This window comes from Monopterus albus, unplaced genomic scaffold (assembly GCF_001952655.1).
Source record: "Monopterus albus unplaced genomic scaffold, M_albus_1.0 scaffold3.1, whole genome shotgun sequence".
NCBI classification, from domain to species: domain Eukaryota; kingdom Metazoa; phylum Chordata; class Actinopteri; order Synbranchiformes; family Synbranchidae; genus Monopterus; species Monopterus albus.
The window spans coordinates 2,774,940-2,794,560 of record NW_018127883.1 but is presented as its reverse complement, the minus strand read 5'-3'; the positions used below and the strand labels follow the sequence as shown (position 1 = coordinate 2,794,560).

The following is a 19,621-nucleotide window of genomic DNA, read 5'->3' as shown; positions in this document are numbered from 1 at the left end:
GCATTCCCCCGGAGGAGCTGGAGGAAGTGTCTGGAGAGAGGGAAGTCTGGGCATCTTTGCTTAGAGTGCTGCCCCCGTGACCTGGTCCCGGATAAGCGGAAGAAAATGGATGGATGGATAACATAGACAAACACATACTGTAACTCAGTGATGATGCTTGCCATGATTCTAAGAGCTCTGCCTATAGCTTAGTTTCCACTAAGGCCAGTTAAAATGAGAACAAAAACAATAGAACATTGACCTTTTCCACCCACCATCTATACTGCTTATTCCTGAACAGGGTCACAGAGGGGCTGGAGCAATCCCAGCTGACACTGGGCGAGAGGTGGGGTCCACCCTGGACAGGTTGCCAGTCTGTCACAGGGCTGACATGTAGACAAACAACCACACACACTCGCTCACTCCTAGGGGCAGTTTAGAGTCACCAGTCAGCCTAAGCTGCATGTCTTTGGACTGTGGGAGGAAGCCGGAGCACCCAGACAGAACCCATGCAGGCACAGGGAGAACATGCAAACTCCGCACAGAAAGGCCAACCCGGGCTCGAACCCAGAATGTTCTTGCTGTGAAGCAACAGTGCCAACCACCATGCCGCTGTGCCGCCTTCGTTCACTAAAAAAAAAAAAAAAAAAATCATATACCTCATGTGTCTGACAATGAATCCTATTGCCATAGAAAAGATTCAGAAAATTCTATTTCCATTTTAAATGTTTTGGATGGCTCTCATGGCCCTCAGTTTGGCCAAAAGTAGAGAATCAGGGTGTGTCACAAAGAGTGGCAGTACATGAAGAAGAGGAGCTGACTTTACAGTATTCACATCTATTTTCTCCAGAGGAAAAGAAAAAACTGTTTCCGCCTCCAGGTGCCAATAAAACAGTGGGTAGTACTGTATGTATGGGAAATTTCATAAAGAAAAGAAGCTGAGATCTGGAGCAGGGGGCTCTTGTGGTAAAGGTCAGTGTTGGGAGGGAGTTAGGGTAAGGACTGGGATTAGGCATTTATTTGTCCTCACAAAGAGCTATACAATGTGTGTGTGGGAGAGAGAGAGAGAGAATGAGATGGCAAGAGCCTGCCTTTATATGAACTTTCTTTTTAAAAATATTGTTTGAATGTTTTTCCATTCACTGAATGTTTAAATGCTTGAACCGACTCCAGAAAAGTCATTGAAACATTTGGTTACTGTTAACCGAAGCTGAATTTTATTATCATCTTTTCATAGTAGTCATTTCCCTGTGATCTACCCCCGCAGCCCTCTCTCAAAATGTCTTCCCTTTAAAATCTTGACTTTATTAGCACCCTAAATCACATGTATTACTCTGAGTTTGTCAGTGTGCCATTAGTGTTTATTGGTCTGTTTTGAGTCAGAGACCTCAGGAGCAACTTCGTATTTGACTCACTTGTGTTTGGAACTTGTACATTAGAATGTACAGGAATTTTCACATTCCCCCTTCATAACCTCTGTGCTGTTGTATGGTCCCATAAAAATTTACTCTACATACCATCAGTCCAGAATATTACAACTGAATATAACAGCACCACGAATGCTGCTCCATAATGGATTTATGTGCACATAAGCAACTATTTGCTAATAGTTGTGCCTTAACTTAAAAGATGATGAAATGTCATTGTTGTGTCCACAGCTTGTTTCTTCTGCCCTGAGTCACCGCCCAACAAATAATTAGCTTGTTAATCTAATATAAGGTAACATATCCACTGGCTAAATGTTTGCACAGTGTCAGACAATTTGTCAGAGTTGAGCTCAGGTACAATTTTAGCTCATACTATAGTGTAATAGTACTGTAACTGGCAGCGCTTTCCAGTGTATTGCCTGAAGGTAAGTCTTCTCTCTGCTTTTAATTAAAATCACACACAAGCTTTTGAAGTGAATTGAGCTGCATGCTTTGCAAACTAATGTGCATCTTTATGTAAACAGAGTCAGGATCTGGTATCATTTCAGTAATAGAAACATCTTACTGAAGCATGATGAGGCTTAAACACTCAGAAAGCTTTACATCCCTTTTTTTTCTCAATACATCAGTGACAAGGAAGAATTACTAATATTCTGACATTTAAGGAGACAGCTGCATTTCACTGTGCCTTGTAAGTCTATTTAATTCTACAGCAAAGCCTTTCTGAGCTTGGTTAAGCAGTAAAATAATCTGTATATATTACATAGTATATATTAAATACCATATTAATCAGCTAACAGTGACTGTGAGCTGAGACAAATCATCACCAGTGGACCTATAAGTCTGCTATCATGACATTTTCTTTGTGCTTGTAGAAGTGGTAATAAATTCCCACATGTGTGTGAGGAGGCAGCACTCATAACTCGGTGAAGTGGAAGAGCCTGTAAGGACACTTCAGAAACACAGATCCTGGGCGCTAGGCCTGCTCTCTTGAACTGTAATCCTGTCCAAGCTAAGCTGACCACGAACCCGCAGGGCATGAAGCTAGCACAGGGAGGATGAGTGTTGTGAGAAACTTGTGTGACATTTTTCAGATTCAATACTTGGTTTGTAGCTTTAAATTTCAAGGCCAGTATATGTGGCAGTTTGGAGAAGGGTGGTTCCATGACTGCAGGTATGGCAGTGTCAGTCAGCCCACCATTTGGCCCAGACTAATATATCTCAGCACCTATTAAACTGATTTCCTTGAACTGTACAGACATTCATGCTATCCAAGATGATGAAACCTACTCACATTTCTGATTTCTGGCTTCTTATGAAATGTCCAGTTAACTATAGGATGGCTCGTCCCCTCAGGATGACCTGTTGACAGTCCCATCAGCCTCAGCTGTTCTTTTTGTTTAGTGCTAAAAACCAAATTAAGCACCCCTGTATCGAACTGCAGTATCATAGACTGACAGATTTTCCCTTCTAGTGACAGATTTTTTCATACTATATAATTTAGTGGTATTTGTTATGGTGCTCATTTCATGCTTCTTGTTAGCTTAGCTGCACCTCCAGCTGAAAGTCTCCTTCTCTTCCCTTAACTCTTAACTACAATCTGTGATACCCTAGGGCTTATGGATGTGTGATTTCTGTCCTCTAGGAGAATGTAATGACTGAAAATTGCCCTTGTGATACTAAGTGGTTTGAGGTATGTGGCAAAATAAGGGTTTGTGAATGGAAGGATGAAATGAGATCTGAGGAGTCTTGAGTCATACCTTTGGTTAAACTGTCATCTGGGTAGGACCTAATTGCCAGGTAAATCACTCTACATTTCCTGACTTGCCCAGTTCTGGATAGATGGTGGGATGGGTGATTCAGTGAATTTGGCAGTCCTCATGCATACAGTGTCAGACAATATGTGTGAGAAAGTGGTATTTTACTTGTGAGGACCAGTTTAGTTTGGACAAAATACCTGTTATATTCACAGCCTTAAGGTAAACAGTGAAGGTTAAATAGTTATTTAGTAGGTTTTAGCAAAGGTTAGTTCTTTGAAAATGAGTGTGTGTGTGTGTGTGTGTGTTATACCTGACCTAGACAGTCTCAGCTGCAGATCAACTGTCATCTTTTATTTCCCCCACGTGTTATAAAGGGCAGTTTTGTTTGTTGGGTTTCTGTTCTCACACAACTCTTACATCATGGAGTATTTCAGTACATCACTTGTTTGTTCATGCTTGTCTGATGTCCTTCGTGTGTGTGTGTGTGTGTTGTAGTTCCAGCTCAGGATAACCCAGACAGCCCAAGACTCAAATACAACTTCATCGCAGACGTGGTGGAGAGAATTGCTCCATCTGTGGTTCATATTGAAGTTTACCGCAAGTAAGGGCCATGCACCTGTGTCTGCGCATGTGTGTATTGGAAAGACTGAAACACATTGGAATTTACATCCCACCTGTGTATTTAATAAGACCACACCAGCTAGTAGAGCGTTTTACTCTCCACTTCAGTCTTTAAACAGCCTTTCTTTTCATTGTCTCATCAGCTTTTATGCTTTTTTTTTATCTCTGCATCTCATCCTGCTTTGATACCCCGATTCCTTGTCAGTGTCGTCTCTGTTCCATCTGTCGCTGTGGTTTGTAAAGTGGCTCTTTGAATGTTGGCAGCGTTCTGATTTCCACCTTTTTGTCTCGGCCGCTTCCATCTTTCCTTCACTTAGATCTGTCTTTTCTCTTCTGGTTTCTTCCCTGCTCCACTATTGCTGCCTCAGGTTGACTTGAAAGCACTATTTTCTTTGAGGTGGTGGTGTATATTAATGCTGCAGGGTCTGTTTACCCCTCTTATTGTTTTTATATATAATTAATCTCTCCAGGTCACATTTGAATACTAACCTGCTTGTTGTTTGTATATTTACCTTTTATATTTTCACAACTGTGCAGACTCACACTTTAAACTTTGCTTTCAGCTTTTCAGTCTTACACTGCTGTTACATCATGCTTTGGTTTTGGTGTTTTTTCTCTTTATTTTTCTAGAAAAAGAAATGTGAAAAGAGTGAATACCACTCTTCTATTTTCCCTTCTCCTCCCTCTCACCAACCTCTCTTCCCTCACACAGGATGACCTATTCCAAGCGGGAGGTGGCAGTGGCCAGTGGTTCTGGCTTTGTTGTGTCAGAAGACGGCCAGATTGTGACCAATGCACACGTAGTCGCCAATAAGCACCGGGTGAAAGTGGAGCTAAAGAGCGGCGCCTCCTACGATGCCAAAATCAAAGATGTGGATGAGAAGTCAGACATCGCCCTCATCAAGATTGATATGCCGGTCAGTTAAAGTGCTAAACAGTAAGAAGTCCAGCAAAGTGAGAAAACTAGCACAGCGGTAGTTGGAGGTGCCCTGCCATCAGGGAAAGTAAAATGATACTCAAACTAAGTGCCTGAATGCCCATACCATTTCGACTCACTTGGATTTGTTGCTGCCTGTCTCAGCCAGGTGTCCTTTAAAGGAAAAGTTTGACATTTTGGGAAATATGCTATTCTCAGAGAGTTCTCAGAGACTTTTTTCATAGAGTGAATTATTTCCACCAGGAAATAATTAGACCATGGAACTCCTCCGGTCATTTTTACATTTATAATGAGACCCAGTTTAGCTTACTCCCTCTGTTTACAGTCTTTATGCTAAGCTAAGCTAATTGACACCTTGTTCTAGCTCCATAGTTAGCACACAGACATAAATGTGGTATTGATATACAGTAGAATGGGTATTTTCCAAAATGAGATAAACAAAATATACTCTTTGTCTTATCATGGTGGGATTGGTTTACTACAGCCAGAGAACTAGGCTGGCGGATAAATTTACTCCAATTTACTGCTGAACTTTCTTCATCTCTCTCTTTGTTGGCTTCCTGTTGTGAAGGTGGTATATTTTGCTCTTAACCCAGAGAATTACATTTACTCATACAGTCACAACTGTCAATACAGGTCAATATAAAACTATGCTTTTGACCCTCATTCTTTTGTCATATATTCCTATTGAAGAAATAACATTGTCAAGTACTACAGTCCTCCAAATTCCCTTTATATGTGAATTGCCCAGCCTCCAGGATGAAAAGAGTAAACTGCTGGTTTTGCTAATGAGCTTTTGTATTCAGACACAAAAAGCTGCAAAAACAAGAGTCAAATATTTCATAGTTCTTCTCACAGGGAACTTACAGAGACAGTCACTTATTACTGAAAAATGAAAACCTGTGGCCCGTTTAAAGCCAGTGTTGACATTTGAAGGAAACGAGGTATCTGTCTACACTTTGCTGCACAGGAACATACTGTATGTGTGTTATATTTGCTCTGTTATTCTCTCCACATCCCTGTCTGTCTGTGTTTATTTCTCTGTCTGAGGGATTCATGTTAATCACAGCCATCAATCATATGAAAGAATGTGTGGCAGAGAGCCAGAGCCTTTTGACTGGGAGTCATAGCAGAGCAGAATGCATTATGGAGCTCACTCATATGCCTGCGGGACACAACTGAATAGACGTTCATGACAGCGACTCAAGGTGTATTACACATAACTACAGTTCTGAACAGACATCAAAACATTCAGGTTTTGTTCAGTCGACAATGTGAAGGCGAGTGCGGAAAAGAGCAGTGACAGATGCTTTGTTTTTATTCATCCTGGCTGGGGAAGTTTCCATGTTTGTTGGCATCACATGTTCAGCCTGTGCTATGTACAGTCAGTTGTTGCAGATTCAGAAAGGACAGATGCTTCATGTTGTAGAAGCATAAAAAATATCTTGCTGTCCCGGCAGAAGCATTTCTTCAATTAGTGATTGCCAAAATATTTTCCAGCCTTTCAGCTAAAATGCATTTGTATCATTCCTCTTCATGACTTACTTGATTGATTCACAACGGGCGACTGTTTGTGTATCCATGGTGTCATACAGATACAGAGAAAATGCATCCAACATCATGGGTATTTTGTTTTGATAAGTATAAGTCATTGTGTGAAGTCTGAGCAGGTTATCAGTCCATGAGTCGGGGATAAAGCCCCAGTTAACCTGTGGGCACTTTAGAAAGGCCACATGAAATAAATGGAAATGGCATTTCTACTAATGAGATGTGTGTGTGTGTGTGTGAAAGACAGAAAGAGGGAGAGAGATGTGGAGCTAGTGAGAGTTAATACGTGAGGAAATTAGAGGATGAGTGAATTATAATGAGAGGGCAGGAGGGCAAGCAAACCTGTAATTTTGAATTACATTGTAAAGGGTAAATATAGTCACCTAAACCTGTTGCTATAGGGTATTTCAAGAGTAATAACTTTGAAAGAGAGTTTCACCTTTGAAATATTATTATTTTCTATTCAGGGACATTATCCTGAAGGTACAGATGACAGAGTGCTATCAAAGCAAGTCACAGATAAAACCTGGAGTCCTTGAGGACAAGTCAAAATGCAAGTCCTCATTAGCAAAATGACAGTCAGTTAAAAATCTTCAAATCTCTGAATACACTGATATGACACAGCATGTAGCTGAACTTAACAGTTAACCCTTGACCTTCCAAGCAGCACCTGACACTCAAAGTTACATTTTTCGCACGTTCCAGAGCTTTTGTCTGTTTCACTCTTCTTGAGACTGTTTTGTCACTCTTTCAATATACTGCATGTACGGGCATGTGACAGTTGTACTATGATTGACTGAACCCACCCTTCCTACCATGAACTTATCCTTTATGTTACAGTGAGTGAAGAGAACAAAGTCACCTTTTCTCTGCAATCTCTTGTTACACAGTGGTTCCATAAAGAGTAAAAGAGAGATGAAAGTTTTAGAATACAAACCCTCTGAAGTAGTGCACAGAAACTAAACCACATAGTTCATGTTTAGATGGAAGTTTTTCAGATTTTATTTTTGGTTTTTAATAGAAATTTCCACATCCACAAGCAACAAGGTGGCTATTTTGTATTAAGTCACCGCACGAGTTTATAAATTCATATCCTGACTGGCACTGAATGCACCTCTCTGCAGCTTCCTCATTCATTTCTTCCATCAGTGTTTCTCTCCGTTCCTTACTCTTTCTTCATAGCATTCTGCTTATTAAATAAAAGCTGACTGCACCAAGTCAGCACTTTTCAAGCAGCCACAGATAATCAATAAACAATTGCACCAGTTTATGAGTGAGAATTTTTGAACGTTTCCCTCAGTGTAATATCCTGCTTCTCTCTCCTTTCTCTTTCCTTTTCTATGTTGGAGTTTAGTGGTAGCCATGCCCTGTCCCTTCCAGAGACTGTGGTCTACCTCTCAGCTCTGGGGAATACATTAGTCTGTCTACAGCAGCTGGAACTTCAGAGGGGAAGGGAAGGGGCAAAAGTGCTGTACTCACTTGTTCCTGTATAGAGAGTATGGGAGGAAAAGAGAACCCAGGAGAGACAGAGAACGAAGGAGTGATGTGGTCAAGGCCTGGAAAAATGGATCCATATGTCTGGAGGACTATGTGAGCTAATAGTCTCATGAGTGCACTGTGTGATGTGGCAAAGGCACAATAAGGTTAGAGCAGAGCATGTTATTTTCCATTATCATTCCAGATCTTATCAGATTTAATTTGTTGTGTAATCATTGACCTTGTGTTCAGTGTTTTACACTGCAAATGTAGTTGGATGCACTGACACTATGGCTTTGTTCACACTGCAGCTCAAATGTTCTTTCACTGAATCAGTTCAACAGTGGTGGTCCAAGTAACTGTATCTAGGCACAGCAGGCCTGTCAAGCTTTGGATTTCTCCCATGATGTATAAAGATAGCTGGATGCAGTGCTGCAACTAAATCTTTCTGCCACTTAGTCAAAGTGGCTGGTACTACAGAATAAAAGAAATCCCCTGTGGCCCAAACAGCATTTTCCCCATAGACAGACACCTCCAACTGCAAACAAGGGCCTCATTTTGAAATCCAGTATCCAGGTCTTCACATTCATGACCTCTTTACAAAATAAAAACACAGTAGCAAAAGAGTCACTATGTGTTTTTCTGCTCTAACATGAGCTCCAAACTTTAGCATGCCTGGCTAACTAGTTTACTTTGTTCATTAGTAATATTAGCCATGCACTCTTCCCATGTCAAACATTGGGATTACTGGTTACATTAGAAGAAGCCCCCATTCAGGACTGGGACATCCATTATATAGTTTGTTAATATTAGTAGTTACTGTATTCATCCTCAAAGCCTTATCTTTTGTAAAAGCAAATCATAAATCTCAAGTTTGTTTTGCTTGTCCAAGTATGTCTTTCATCAAATTAACCATCCAAATAGTTTAATGTTAGAACAGTTTATTCCATTTTACATTTGTCCTCCAACTCCTGTAAATGAGCTAAAATCAGCTTTACAAGAATTGGAGTGTGACAGGGAAAACTGGCCTCATGTTTCCCATATGGTCCCTTAAAACAATGACACTGATTGTCTCTGTGTTATCCATCACCTAGTAGCCTATTAAGACTCTCAGACCATGCCCTCTGGGAAATTTGCCCAGTGCTGGTTTGGACTGGGCTATTATTGGAATATGTTTGTATGTGTCTTTGTTTATGTGCAGTAAGGTATGTACCTCCATGTACAGTAGCCATGTGTACCTGCATTTATCTGTCTGTTTATCAGCAACATTGATGTACAGTACTGACAGACAAAAGCAAACTTGCAATCAAGTTTTCAAATCAGTGTGTGCATGTGTGTGTGCACAAGCACATGAATGCGTGTAGAACAGCTCACTTGCTCCTACTGGGTGTTGTGGATTACACGCTCCATTGCCAGTGGAAGGGCACTGTGTGTCGTTCTTCAGAGGAAATGATTCACATCCTCCTGACCCATCCTCTCTCCTTCATCCCTTGTCTCTTTAACTGAAATGGCTCCCATGCTTAAGCATGAAGTTGGGTGGGAAAAGAGCCAAAGAAAATACTTTCACTCTTTTGCCTTGCTGGGTCTTTATGCACTTTGTCTTGGCCTATCTTTTGGCTGCATAATTGTTTTCCAAGCCTGGATAGGCAGCAGCCTTGCACAAAACTGTTTTGGTTTGCCTGTCAATGTTGTCACTTCAAATGTGTATAAGGCATGACAAATTTCAAATCCTCCACAACTGTAATAACTTTTTTCCCACTAAATAGAGTCAAGGCTATGATGCAGTACATTCAGAAAGGAAAAGAATAAAATCTAACTTACCCCTTGAGGCACAGAGCCATGCAGAGTTTGTGATCGTCCTCTGAAACTGAGTATACTGATTGGGCATTTAGAAAGTCTTTACTCTGCATAATCCAAAGATCTTACTGTAAATTGTTTTCAGTGAAACCACTTTGTACTGAAAACTATTGACAGTCTAATTACTAACAGTGTTTCTGAAGAGCTGCAGATTTTTACTTTTTCACTGCTATGGCCACCATGAATAGAGATTCTCGCCGCCTCTGTTGTGTTATCTGAGGGAGATATCTGAAAACCTTAATAACTTAACCCCAAACCTTTAGTATTGCTGGATACCATTAGAGGTAGATGCTGTTTGGGTGAACCACCACTTGCCCTTTTAGTCAGTGGTGTGATTTATTAGCTACTAACTCAAATGTATAGGCTTTAGGACAGTGCAACACATACAGAGAGGGCTATAATCCTCTGGTTCTTAAACTGGGATCCAGGGACCCTCTGAGTTGCTTGAGGAAATTCCACTGTGCTCCCCCAGCATACAAAGAACAGTCTAGACTACAAACTAATCACCCTAGGCATATTAAAACTATAAGATTTAGTTTTCACTCATGCCATTATTACTCCTGCATGCAGAGTGTAGACACTGAAACATTCATCCATTTTCCTGACTTCTTCTTCGTTTCAGGCCAGAGCTGATATCCTGAAAATGGTGAAAAGGGCTCCAGTCATCACAGCAAAAACATTTCCATACTATGTAAATAAATGTATGACATTATACTTTAGGTAAAACAGAAACACATATCCTGTAGGAAGTCTCCCTGATGAAGCAAATGGACACATCAGACCTCATTTCCTCTCATTGTGATTTGTGCAATTCAGAGTTTGTGGTGTCTAGCCAGAACTGAGATGCCCTCAGGTCCTAGGAGCTCTCATGTAAAACTACACAGAGTAGAACACAGGCATGGAGAATTACAGACATTTGTTTGCTCTTATACAGACTAGAAGCATTACCAACAACTTATGGAAAGTGTAGTGGTTTCTATATTGGCAAGGATATGGTTTAGGGTGACGTGAGCATGTTTATGATACCTACAGTGCACAAAAGAAGTGGAGAAAAGGCTGACTTGATATGTTGACTGTGGCTTTGATTAGCATCTACTTCTATGATATTTACAGTGTGTGTATAAAATCGCTTTATAAATCACGGTTCCAACATTCACCTACATATCTGTTTTCTTAGTCGCCCTAACAATCACTTAAACACCATACAAACACACACACATTCTTTCCCACCACCCAGCCTTATCTTCTTCTCCTCAGACCTGTCTTGTGTTGTCCTACATTATCATCGAACATATTGAATCCCACATCATTTTTTATCCACATTAGCACAATCCTGAGGGCTCAAGTGCAGGCATCAGCTGTAATTTTGTATACTTTAGTGTACTTATGAATTTTGCAAGGTACGGGTGTGTTACCTGCTTTGATGTCACTGATATGAAAGAAAAAGAAGAGCTTAAGTGACTACAGTTGAGCTGATTGTTCAGGTCATACACTGACCCAACCAGAGCTACCTCTGTGTCTGAATGTGTGTATTTTGATGTGGTCCGCCTGTATATCTAAGCAGTGCCCGGTGTGTGGGGTTTAGCTTACAGCCTTTGGGTTTATGAGGGTTCGTGTCCAGGCGGCCTCCTCCCTCTGTGTGTGTGTGTTTGTATGTGTGTCTGTCTGTATACGCACGTGCCTCAGAAGTCATTAAGCTGCAGTCCATCACAGCTTGACTGCAGGTAAAGTTTGCACCTGGCCTTTAGTCATAAACTGGTAGTTATTATAATGGCTTTTAAATGAGCCTCCAAACAACCGAAGCTGTAACAGTGACAGATCTCAATAGCAACTCTGCAGCTATTGTTGTATTGATCTATTTGCTTGTCTGCCAACTTACCTGTCCTAGTGTCCCTTTGCCATGGTCTTCACAATAACCTGTGTGCAGGAGGTGGAATCAAAACTCACTATAGTAAGAAAGCATAAAAGTCCAGAAAGTTTCTCAGCACGTCCTTTCTTTGAACTACAGTAATTCTTTGGATAAGGTAAACATAGCTGTTTGCTGTAATTCTCCCTCCTATAATCTTATGCCCCACGTCTCCCTCTTATCTAAGCACTCCAGAACGTTTTCCGACATGAAAGAGAGAACTCTATGGCATCATGCTGAAGTTCAGCAACAAGAATATGAAACAATGACGTGATCTCCTGCCTAACAAAACAACAAACTTTCATTTTTAGAAATGATACTCTTCTCTAAGACTACATCAGGTGGCACTTATGGTATATTTTTCAACCTATTCTCAAATTGGTGCTCTTTTGGGGCTCAAACCAAAAACATTTTTGGTCATAAGCTCATTTCTGCCGGGAAGAATGCATCAACATAACATCAAACAAGACTCATTCGTCTGACGTTCTCAGCTTGCCTTCCTGTGGTTTGTGGTGTTTGTTGTTCCCTCTTTCACCTTGCATCCTTCCTTTAAGTGTGGCTTATAGTGTCTCTGGGTGACGTACAAGTGTATCATAACCTTCATCTGAAATAGCAACATGAGTCACTTGGGTGATCATGAGAGTCAGACTTAAATGTAGAAATTATTTTCCACAAGTCACTGCAGATTGCTGACTAGTCACGATTTGTAAGTGATACTGTATGTAAGCTTGGGGTCTTTCAGAGTCTGCATGGTTTGTGCTTGTTCTCCCTACGCTACTATAGGTGCTGCTTGGTTGTCAGTGAACTGATGCATTTTGCATTCATTGTATTTTATGTGAGATTGTATGAGCCTGAGATGGGTGGAGAAATACCTCCGTTTCAGAATGCATTAGACTGAACTGCAATCACAGTTGACATTTTGTAGTTACAAAGTTTTCACCTGATATCAACAGTCACCCTGACACCGCCAATATCAATAACTGTTATCGTAATCATGGTGATCAGTGGTGGCCAAGTCCTGAATGTCTTGGCAGTGCCTTACTTCCCCACCTGATCCTCTCTCTCTCAGCTGTGTATGCGTTTCTCTTGCTTCCTTTCCATCTGGTTATTCTCTTATTTTGCAGTGGGAAGGGAGAATGGGAGTGAGGTATGGTCCTCAATAGTGAAAAGCAAGTTCAGTAAGTTAATTCAGTTCAGTTTATTTGTATAGCACCAATTCACAATAACAATTGTCTCAAGGCACTTTACATAATCTGGTTTAGAACTTATAAGGATAACCCAACAAATCCCCCTTGAGCAAGTACTTGGTGACAGTGGGGAGGAAAAACCGACTTTAATAGAAGAAACCTCCAACAGACCACGGCTCTTGGTGGGTGCCCGTCTGCCTTGACCATTCAGGGTGGGGTGGATAGAGGAGAGAGAAAAGAAAAGCATCAGGACACAGCAGGTTGTTATGGTGCCATGAAATATCAGAAGGCGTAACATAGCCTAAATACCTATTATGCGTTGGATTTTCTTAATGACACCTTTTCTGCGTGTAAGCCATTGCCTTTATTATTCTTACATTACTTTTGCATTTTATGTATTTGTTTCTATTTACTGTGCTTCATAAAAATTAGTTTTGTTTTGCAAAGCCTCAGGAGCCATTCTTTTTTTATTAGTAACTTGGTCCTCCAGTAATATGAATATGTTATCCCTCTGTTTCTCGCTTGCAGACCAAGCTCCCTGTACTCCTGCTGGGTCATTCATCTGACCTGAGACCAGGAGAGTTTGTGGTCGCGATCGGCAGCCCGTTTTCCCTCCAGAATACAGTTACTACCGGAATCGTCAGTACAACTCAGCGAGGGGGCAGAGAGCTAGGCCTGCGCAACTCTGACATGGACTACATTCAGACTGATGCCATCATCAATGTAAGTGAAAGAATGCACTATCATTATACGTGCACTTTGTTTTTCCTCACAAACACAAATAATAATTTATGTATCTTTTTGGTTCATAGTACGGCAACTCTGGAGGGCCCCTGGTAAATCTAGTAAGATATTTTTTATTCTGTGTCAGACGGAGCCCATTTTTTTATTCGCATGAAATGTTAAAACTTGTAGCTGTTTGTCTCCAGACACTAACTTCAAGTTTGCTATTTTAGGATGGCGAGGTGGTTGGGATCAATACATTGAAAGTGACAGCTGGCATATCCTTTGCCATCCCCTCAGATAAAATCCGACAGTTCCTGGCAGAGTCCTATGACAGGCAGTCCAGAGGTATGAGCTCTCATTGACAGAACTTATGTTTTTGTTTTATTACTCCTATTCAGTCACCAAGGCAAACTGTAGGAGGCAAATTTTGAACACTGACTGCAAGAGTTTGACCAAGACCTCTTGTGCATATTAGGTAAAGGACCACACAATTTAGCATACTTTTTCAGTCCTTGTTGTTTTTCATCTGTGTGCTGTCTTGAGATACAGTCACTTTATTTTTAATTTTATGAATCTGTGCAAATTGTGAAATAAACTAAAATGCTAGGTTATGTCACGCTGTTCTTTTACTTTACTTTACTTTTCTCTGTTTACCTCACATAGTGTTTTGGGATATGTGGCTGTCAACAGGGCTTCTCAATTTGAATTGTCGCTATGATGAAATAACTATAAAACACCACATATTTATGATGAAAAATATAAAAGATGGAGTTGTGCAAAAGTGCATACTGTCCTGCAAAACATGTGCAAGATTAGCAAGACAGTCTGTGACCCAATGTCTGGTCTGAGGTAATATTTCTTTCATGCACATACAGAAAACACCCTGGAGGATTTCAACAGTCATAAAACTAAAAACCTGGACTGCTGCAGGTGTGAGGATGAATAATTGTATTTGCAATGTGTTGTTGTCCATCTCTAGGGAGAGCAGCTGGTAAGAAGAAGTATATTGGTGTGAGGATGATGACTCTCACTCCTGTGTAAGTTGCACACGTTTATGTTTATTGCCAGTGGAGCATAATATTTAAATCTGTAGAAATTTATTAAATTGATTCCTTAATTATGCTTAAGACAAAAAGAAACTGCAACATTTATGTTTCTTGTATTGCTTTATGTAAAAACTGTGTTTGATTACTGAATTCTCAGTCCCTTTTCTACCTCTAGGCTGGCCAAAGAACTGAAGACTCAACATCACGACTTCCCTGACATCACCTCGGGAGCTTACGTTATGGAGGTCATTGCAAAGACACCAGCTGCAATGTAAGGAAGAAACTTTGCCCATATGGCACCAAAAGTACAAATTACCTTGGCTTGTAACATTATGCTTTTCAGTGAAGCGCAAATGCAAATTGGCTCTGACTTCTTCTCAGTCTTTTTATTGTTTTTGGCACTTTATGCTACACATGTGCACTTAATTCATCACTCTCCATGCAGCTTTAGCCCACCTCTCACAATGCAAATAGACAGTATGTTTCATTTCCTTCCTTCATTTTATTTCTCTGCTGTAACTGTCAGCTGTGAATCATAGAAACACACCCAAACACAGACATAGCCTTCAACACAACTGTCTTAGTAGGACTTAAATTTGTGGATGACTCCAGCATGCTTGGGCTCTTGGCCCTCTAAACTACCCCCTTACTCCCACAATTGAGGCCCACTCCAATCAGCCACCACCACAACTCCAGAAGAGTGGGGTTCAAGAGATGCTGAGGTCAGCTGTTTCCTTCAGGCCTCATGCAGGGAGGGTACTAACTGCACTGTGGTTTTCCTGCGCTTGCTCACCCAGACTACAGTATTCCAGAGTTGTCTCCCCTACAAGTCCATGTCAGAGTTTACTCATCCCACTTTTTGCATAATAACATTTCTGTGGTTCTGTTTATATTCCATGTTATTTTCTAGGCTGCACTTTCGTGCTTTTGATGTCTGTCTGTTTTGTGTTATTTTATGCCCTTTGGAAAGCTTGACCCTGCTGTAGAAAACCTTCCATTTTCTGTGTTGGAGGTACTAGAGCAGTTGAGCATAATGAGGGGAATACAGAGTAGTTGTGCTAATGGGTGCTGCAAATGTAGGTATGGTGGTCTGTGCTTACACGTGACTGTTCTTAAGCAGCTATGTTGAGAGTCTTAGAGAGCTTTTAATATCACTGCTGGTTATAGCCTTGGTCTATATGTGATTTTAGGTTTACGTTTTTTCATTATGGGTGTTTTTTTGGCCAACATGTTTTTATTTGTTCAGCCCCCCAACCATGCTGTTCTATCATTCCATTATTAAAATCTCCCAACAGATGTTGGATTGACCCAGACTGTGCTCACAGAACTGTAAATAAACCTGAGCAAAGTGCAAGTTAAATGAGTTTGTATAAAACACCAGAAATGTGTTGTTTGTGAGCCATTACATCTATAGGCCATTAAATTAATCTGCTGTTTTTATTCTATCTACTAAAATCTAAAGAGAAAATGATAGGAACACTTTGTGTGAGAGAGGAACTGTCATAAAACTGACACATTTGATCAATACAGGATAAAGCTGGCGAGGTGATACTGTATATTTTTGTTATTGTCAACAAATACAAACACTAAAACCAACAATGTTTTAGTGTGTCTCTCAGTACTACCAGACTTCTCTATAGGACCCGTCCAGTCCCAAGCCCATTGGTTCCTCCTGAAAATATACATCTTATAGAATAAGTCATACTTTCATTTCCTAATTTACAATTTTAAAGTAATTTCCTAATACAGCTGGACACTGTGGTTTTTAGCTGTTACTCAAAGTGAAGTAAGTAGTGCATTTGATGTTATGTTTTTCATAGTTTTAATACACATTTGGCTGTCTAGTAAATATTTACAGCACTAGGATGGTGAATGTGAGACTGATGACTCAAAATCAACACATTTCACTGAAATGAAGGAGCACATTACGCAGTGCCACTGTGTGTTTAGTGCGTTTTATTTGACAACAGAGGAGTGAGATATATCATTAAAAAGCCCTCGATCAATCCTCTCTTCTGTTTTCTCTCCTCCAGTGGTGGGCTCAAAGAGCACGACGTGATCATCTCAATCAATGGACAGACGATCTCATCAGCAACTGATGTCAGTGCTGCTGTCAAGAAGGATGACACCTTGAGAATAGTTGTGCGCCGTGGAAATGAGGATGCTATCCTCACTGTTATTCCCATGGAGATTGACCCATGACCCTCCATAAATCACACCGTGGGAGCTGGAGTTGGGCTTTACTTATCACCAGTTGACTTGATATTGGAGAGAGCTTTACTGACACGCTCTTTCCTTATGGCCAAAGGCCAGTGGCACCACATATCCAGGAAAAATCTGGCTTTGCCTTGAAAGAAACATCTGTACGGATGCTTTTGTACTTTCATTTTCATGTGTTCACTTTTATTTGTTAATGCCTTGATCAATGCTACCATTGTTTGGTCACAAACATAAGAAGTGGTTATTGACATATTGGTTTTATCTGCTTTGTCTTTTTTTAAAATGGACTTTTGCTCAGTTAGGATTTCTACTGCAATTGTAAGCAATTGAGAGACTAGCTGCGCAAATCTTATTTGTATGATTGTTGTATTCGAAACTTTTTTTAAAGTACTGTAGAATGTTTTTATGATTATGTGTTGCATACTGAGAAGATAATAAAAAGTTTAGCTTCTTTTGTCTTGACACTCACCAGACTGACATACTCATTTTCTTACCATCTCTTTTTTTATAAGTTATTTTTTGGGCATTTTGCCTTTATTATGGGTAGAGTAGGTCACAGAGAGGCAGATGGAGAAGAGGACCTGCAACATAGGTTGGTGGCTAGTCGCGACTTACCAATGTCGCTCACACCCTTGTTGTTGTGTATATGGTGCGCCGTACTGTAACCATTCAGCTATCTGGGCTTCCACTTTCCATCTCTCTTTCACTCAGTGCTATACATATTCAAATAGACCCACACATGTTGAAATAGACCTCATTCAGGCTGACATAATGTTATGTGTGTGTGCAGAGTTTCCTTTACCACTGCATACACACAAGGGGATCTGGCTTAAATTTAATTTCACTGGGCTTGATAGTGGTCTTGTGTAATTTTTGGGCTAGGGGCTCTGCAGGCAGACCTCAGAGACAGGAGTATGAGCCAAACAGAGATCTGACCAATGATGTAGTGGCCACAAATTTCTTCTTTACCACATATATTTTGGATGAACATGGTGACATAAACCTCATGAGAACTGCATAAACTACAACATGCTTCAAATAGCTTCAAGATTTACAAAAAATTTCTTTCAGTAATTGTAAAATCTGGAATGGAAAAACTGTGCAGAAGCTTTTGTTTTTCTTTACTGAAACACCACATTTCAGCTGAAATATCTGTTTTGCTGCATTGTACATAAAGATTAAATCAAATGTCAACAGTGACTACCCACTTTCTAGATTTGAATTGCATGCTTCTAATAATGAGTGCATGTTTATCATATGCCCCCCTTTTCCATTCCCATGCACCACATGCTATGCTATATGCTACACCACAGGCTACTGTATGTTACTGAGAAATGCTTATGTTAGGAAACCCACAATCTTGTATCATTATCTACTAACCCACTAGCCATTTAAAACTATTTTGACTTGTTTCTGTTAAGTATTCCAACATACTGGGCACCCAGTTGACAGAAATCTACATTTCTGGGCAAAGGCCAAAGGTGAAACTCTGAGAAAAAAGTGTGACCCCAAGTGTTGCTGCCATCTCATGGTTCTGTATCAGTGTTGCAGTCACTCATCTTAATTTACCCATCCAATAATGATGCAAATATTTTGAGCAGATGTTACACGCAAAGTTGAAATTCTGTGCTTTTATTCCACTTGGCAATAGCTCTGATTCCTGACTCATTTATTCCAAGACTACAAAACATTCAGAGGGACTACAGTATACATACAAAGCACTGGACACAGCTGGAAAGTTTGCCTGTTAATGATGTCATGACTGTCATACTGTCAAGACCTGAGCTCAAATTCATCAGTCATCCAGGGCATGGCCGTATTACCTCACCACATCTGAGACTTTATGTGGAGGCACAGTCTTTCTCTGCTGGCCCAGATGCACACAGATGACAGAAATATATGTTTGATAGTGACTGAATATGATGAGTGTTTTCCAGACTTGTATATCTGTCCAAATACTGCATAATGATAATAGAAACTGAGTGACTGAAAAAAACTTTGTTCATATGTTCATCTATTTGCCAGTTTACCATTGATATCATGGGATTACAGTGATACAGAGAACAGCAGTGAGAGACTTATTTCAACTGTGACCCCATGGCATGATTAAAAACATAGGACTGTACAATGTAAGTTATTTTCTTTGGGTGAAATTGAGAAAAAAAAAAACCTACATAACATTTTAAATGCCTCCCAGGGGAAATTAATATCCCTTTGCTTCTGAGCTGAGACGAGCCATTTCCACTAAGGTGTCCCCATGGCCTATATTTATGAGGATTTCCATGCTCTGGAGGAGATGCTGTGATCTCTGTCTAGGCTGAGTAATGGCCCTTTCAGCGTTCATACAGTTGGGACCACTTTGCCCTTCAGACCCGAGTTGTTTATAACGCAAATTTGACACCACCTATGGCCCAGACCACTGCCAGTGGTGATCCATAGTCTACACTTCCTGTTTCCACCATACTTCAGATGGACATTCAGTTCAGACCTAGCTTGTAAAATTCCTATAAGATATACTTGATTATATTTTATTAAGATCACAGGTACATGCTCTATACTGTGTACTGCCACCATTAGAAATCTTAAAAACATCAAGGCTGTGAAGACACTATTAAAAACATGTTTGTTAAATGTACACAAACTGCATTTTTAATGTTCTCGTTGTAATCCTGAACAGTTTTGTTTGTACATAATGTTTTAAGTACATTTTGTTTTGTTACAAAAGAAAAGAATGTTAGATAATTTCTAAAAGCAGAGGACATTATCTTGCCTATTCTCAAAGTAAAATCCATTATACAGTGACGCTCCAGGGGCCCCTATCGTTTATTATGGTTTCTGTTTTCAACCAATCAGAGTCATGTTTGCAGATAGCGTCAAATCACAGTAGAACCTCACTGTCGCTGATTGGTCAACTCCCTTCTTGCTGTGAAC

At 40.3% G+C, this 19,621-nt stretch overlaps 1 protein-coding gene across 1 annotated transcript in view; it reads left to right on the top strand.

Annotated features, from left to right (window-relative positions):
• Nucleotides 1-17,154, top strand: part of LOC109959781 (serine protease HTRA1A-like) — a 23,458-nt gene extending 6,304 nt beyond the window's left edge. Inside the window, exons 2-9 of the mRNA XM_020599433.1 lie at nucleotides 3,662-3,767; nucleotides 4,500-4,704; nucleotides 13,227-13,421; nucleotides 13,511-13,543; nucleotides 13,655-13,769; nucleotides 14,404-14,461; nucleotides 14,646-14,741; nucleotides 16,504-17,154. Coding sequence (XP_020455089.1) covers nucleotides 3,662-3,767; nucleotides 4,500-4,704; nucleotides 13,227-13,421; nucleotides 13,511-13,543; nucleotides 13,655-13,769; nucleotides 14,404-14,461; nucleotides 14,646-14,741; nucleotides 16,504-16,672 — 977 coding nt within the window. The 3' untranslated portion in view covers nucleotides 16,673-17,154. The remainder of the gene's footprint in view (nucleotides 1-3,661; nucleotides 3,768-4,499; nucleotides 4,705-13,226; nucleotides 13,422-13,510; nucleotides 13,544-13,654; nucleotides 13,770-14,403; nucleotides 14,462-14,645; nucleotides 14,742-16,503) is intronic.
• Nucleotides 17,155-19,621: the final 2,467 nt, after the last annotated feature.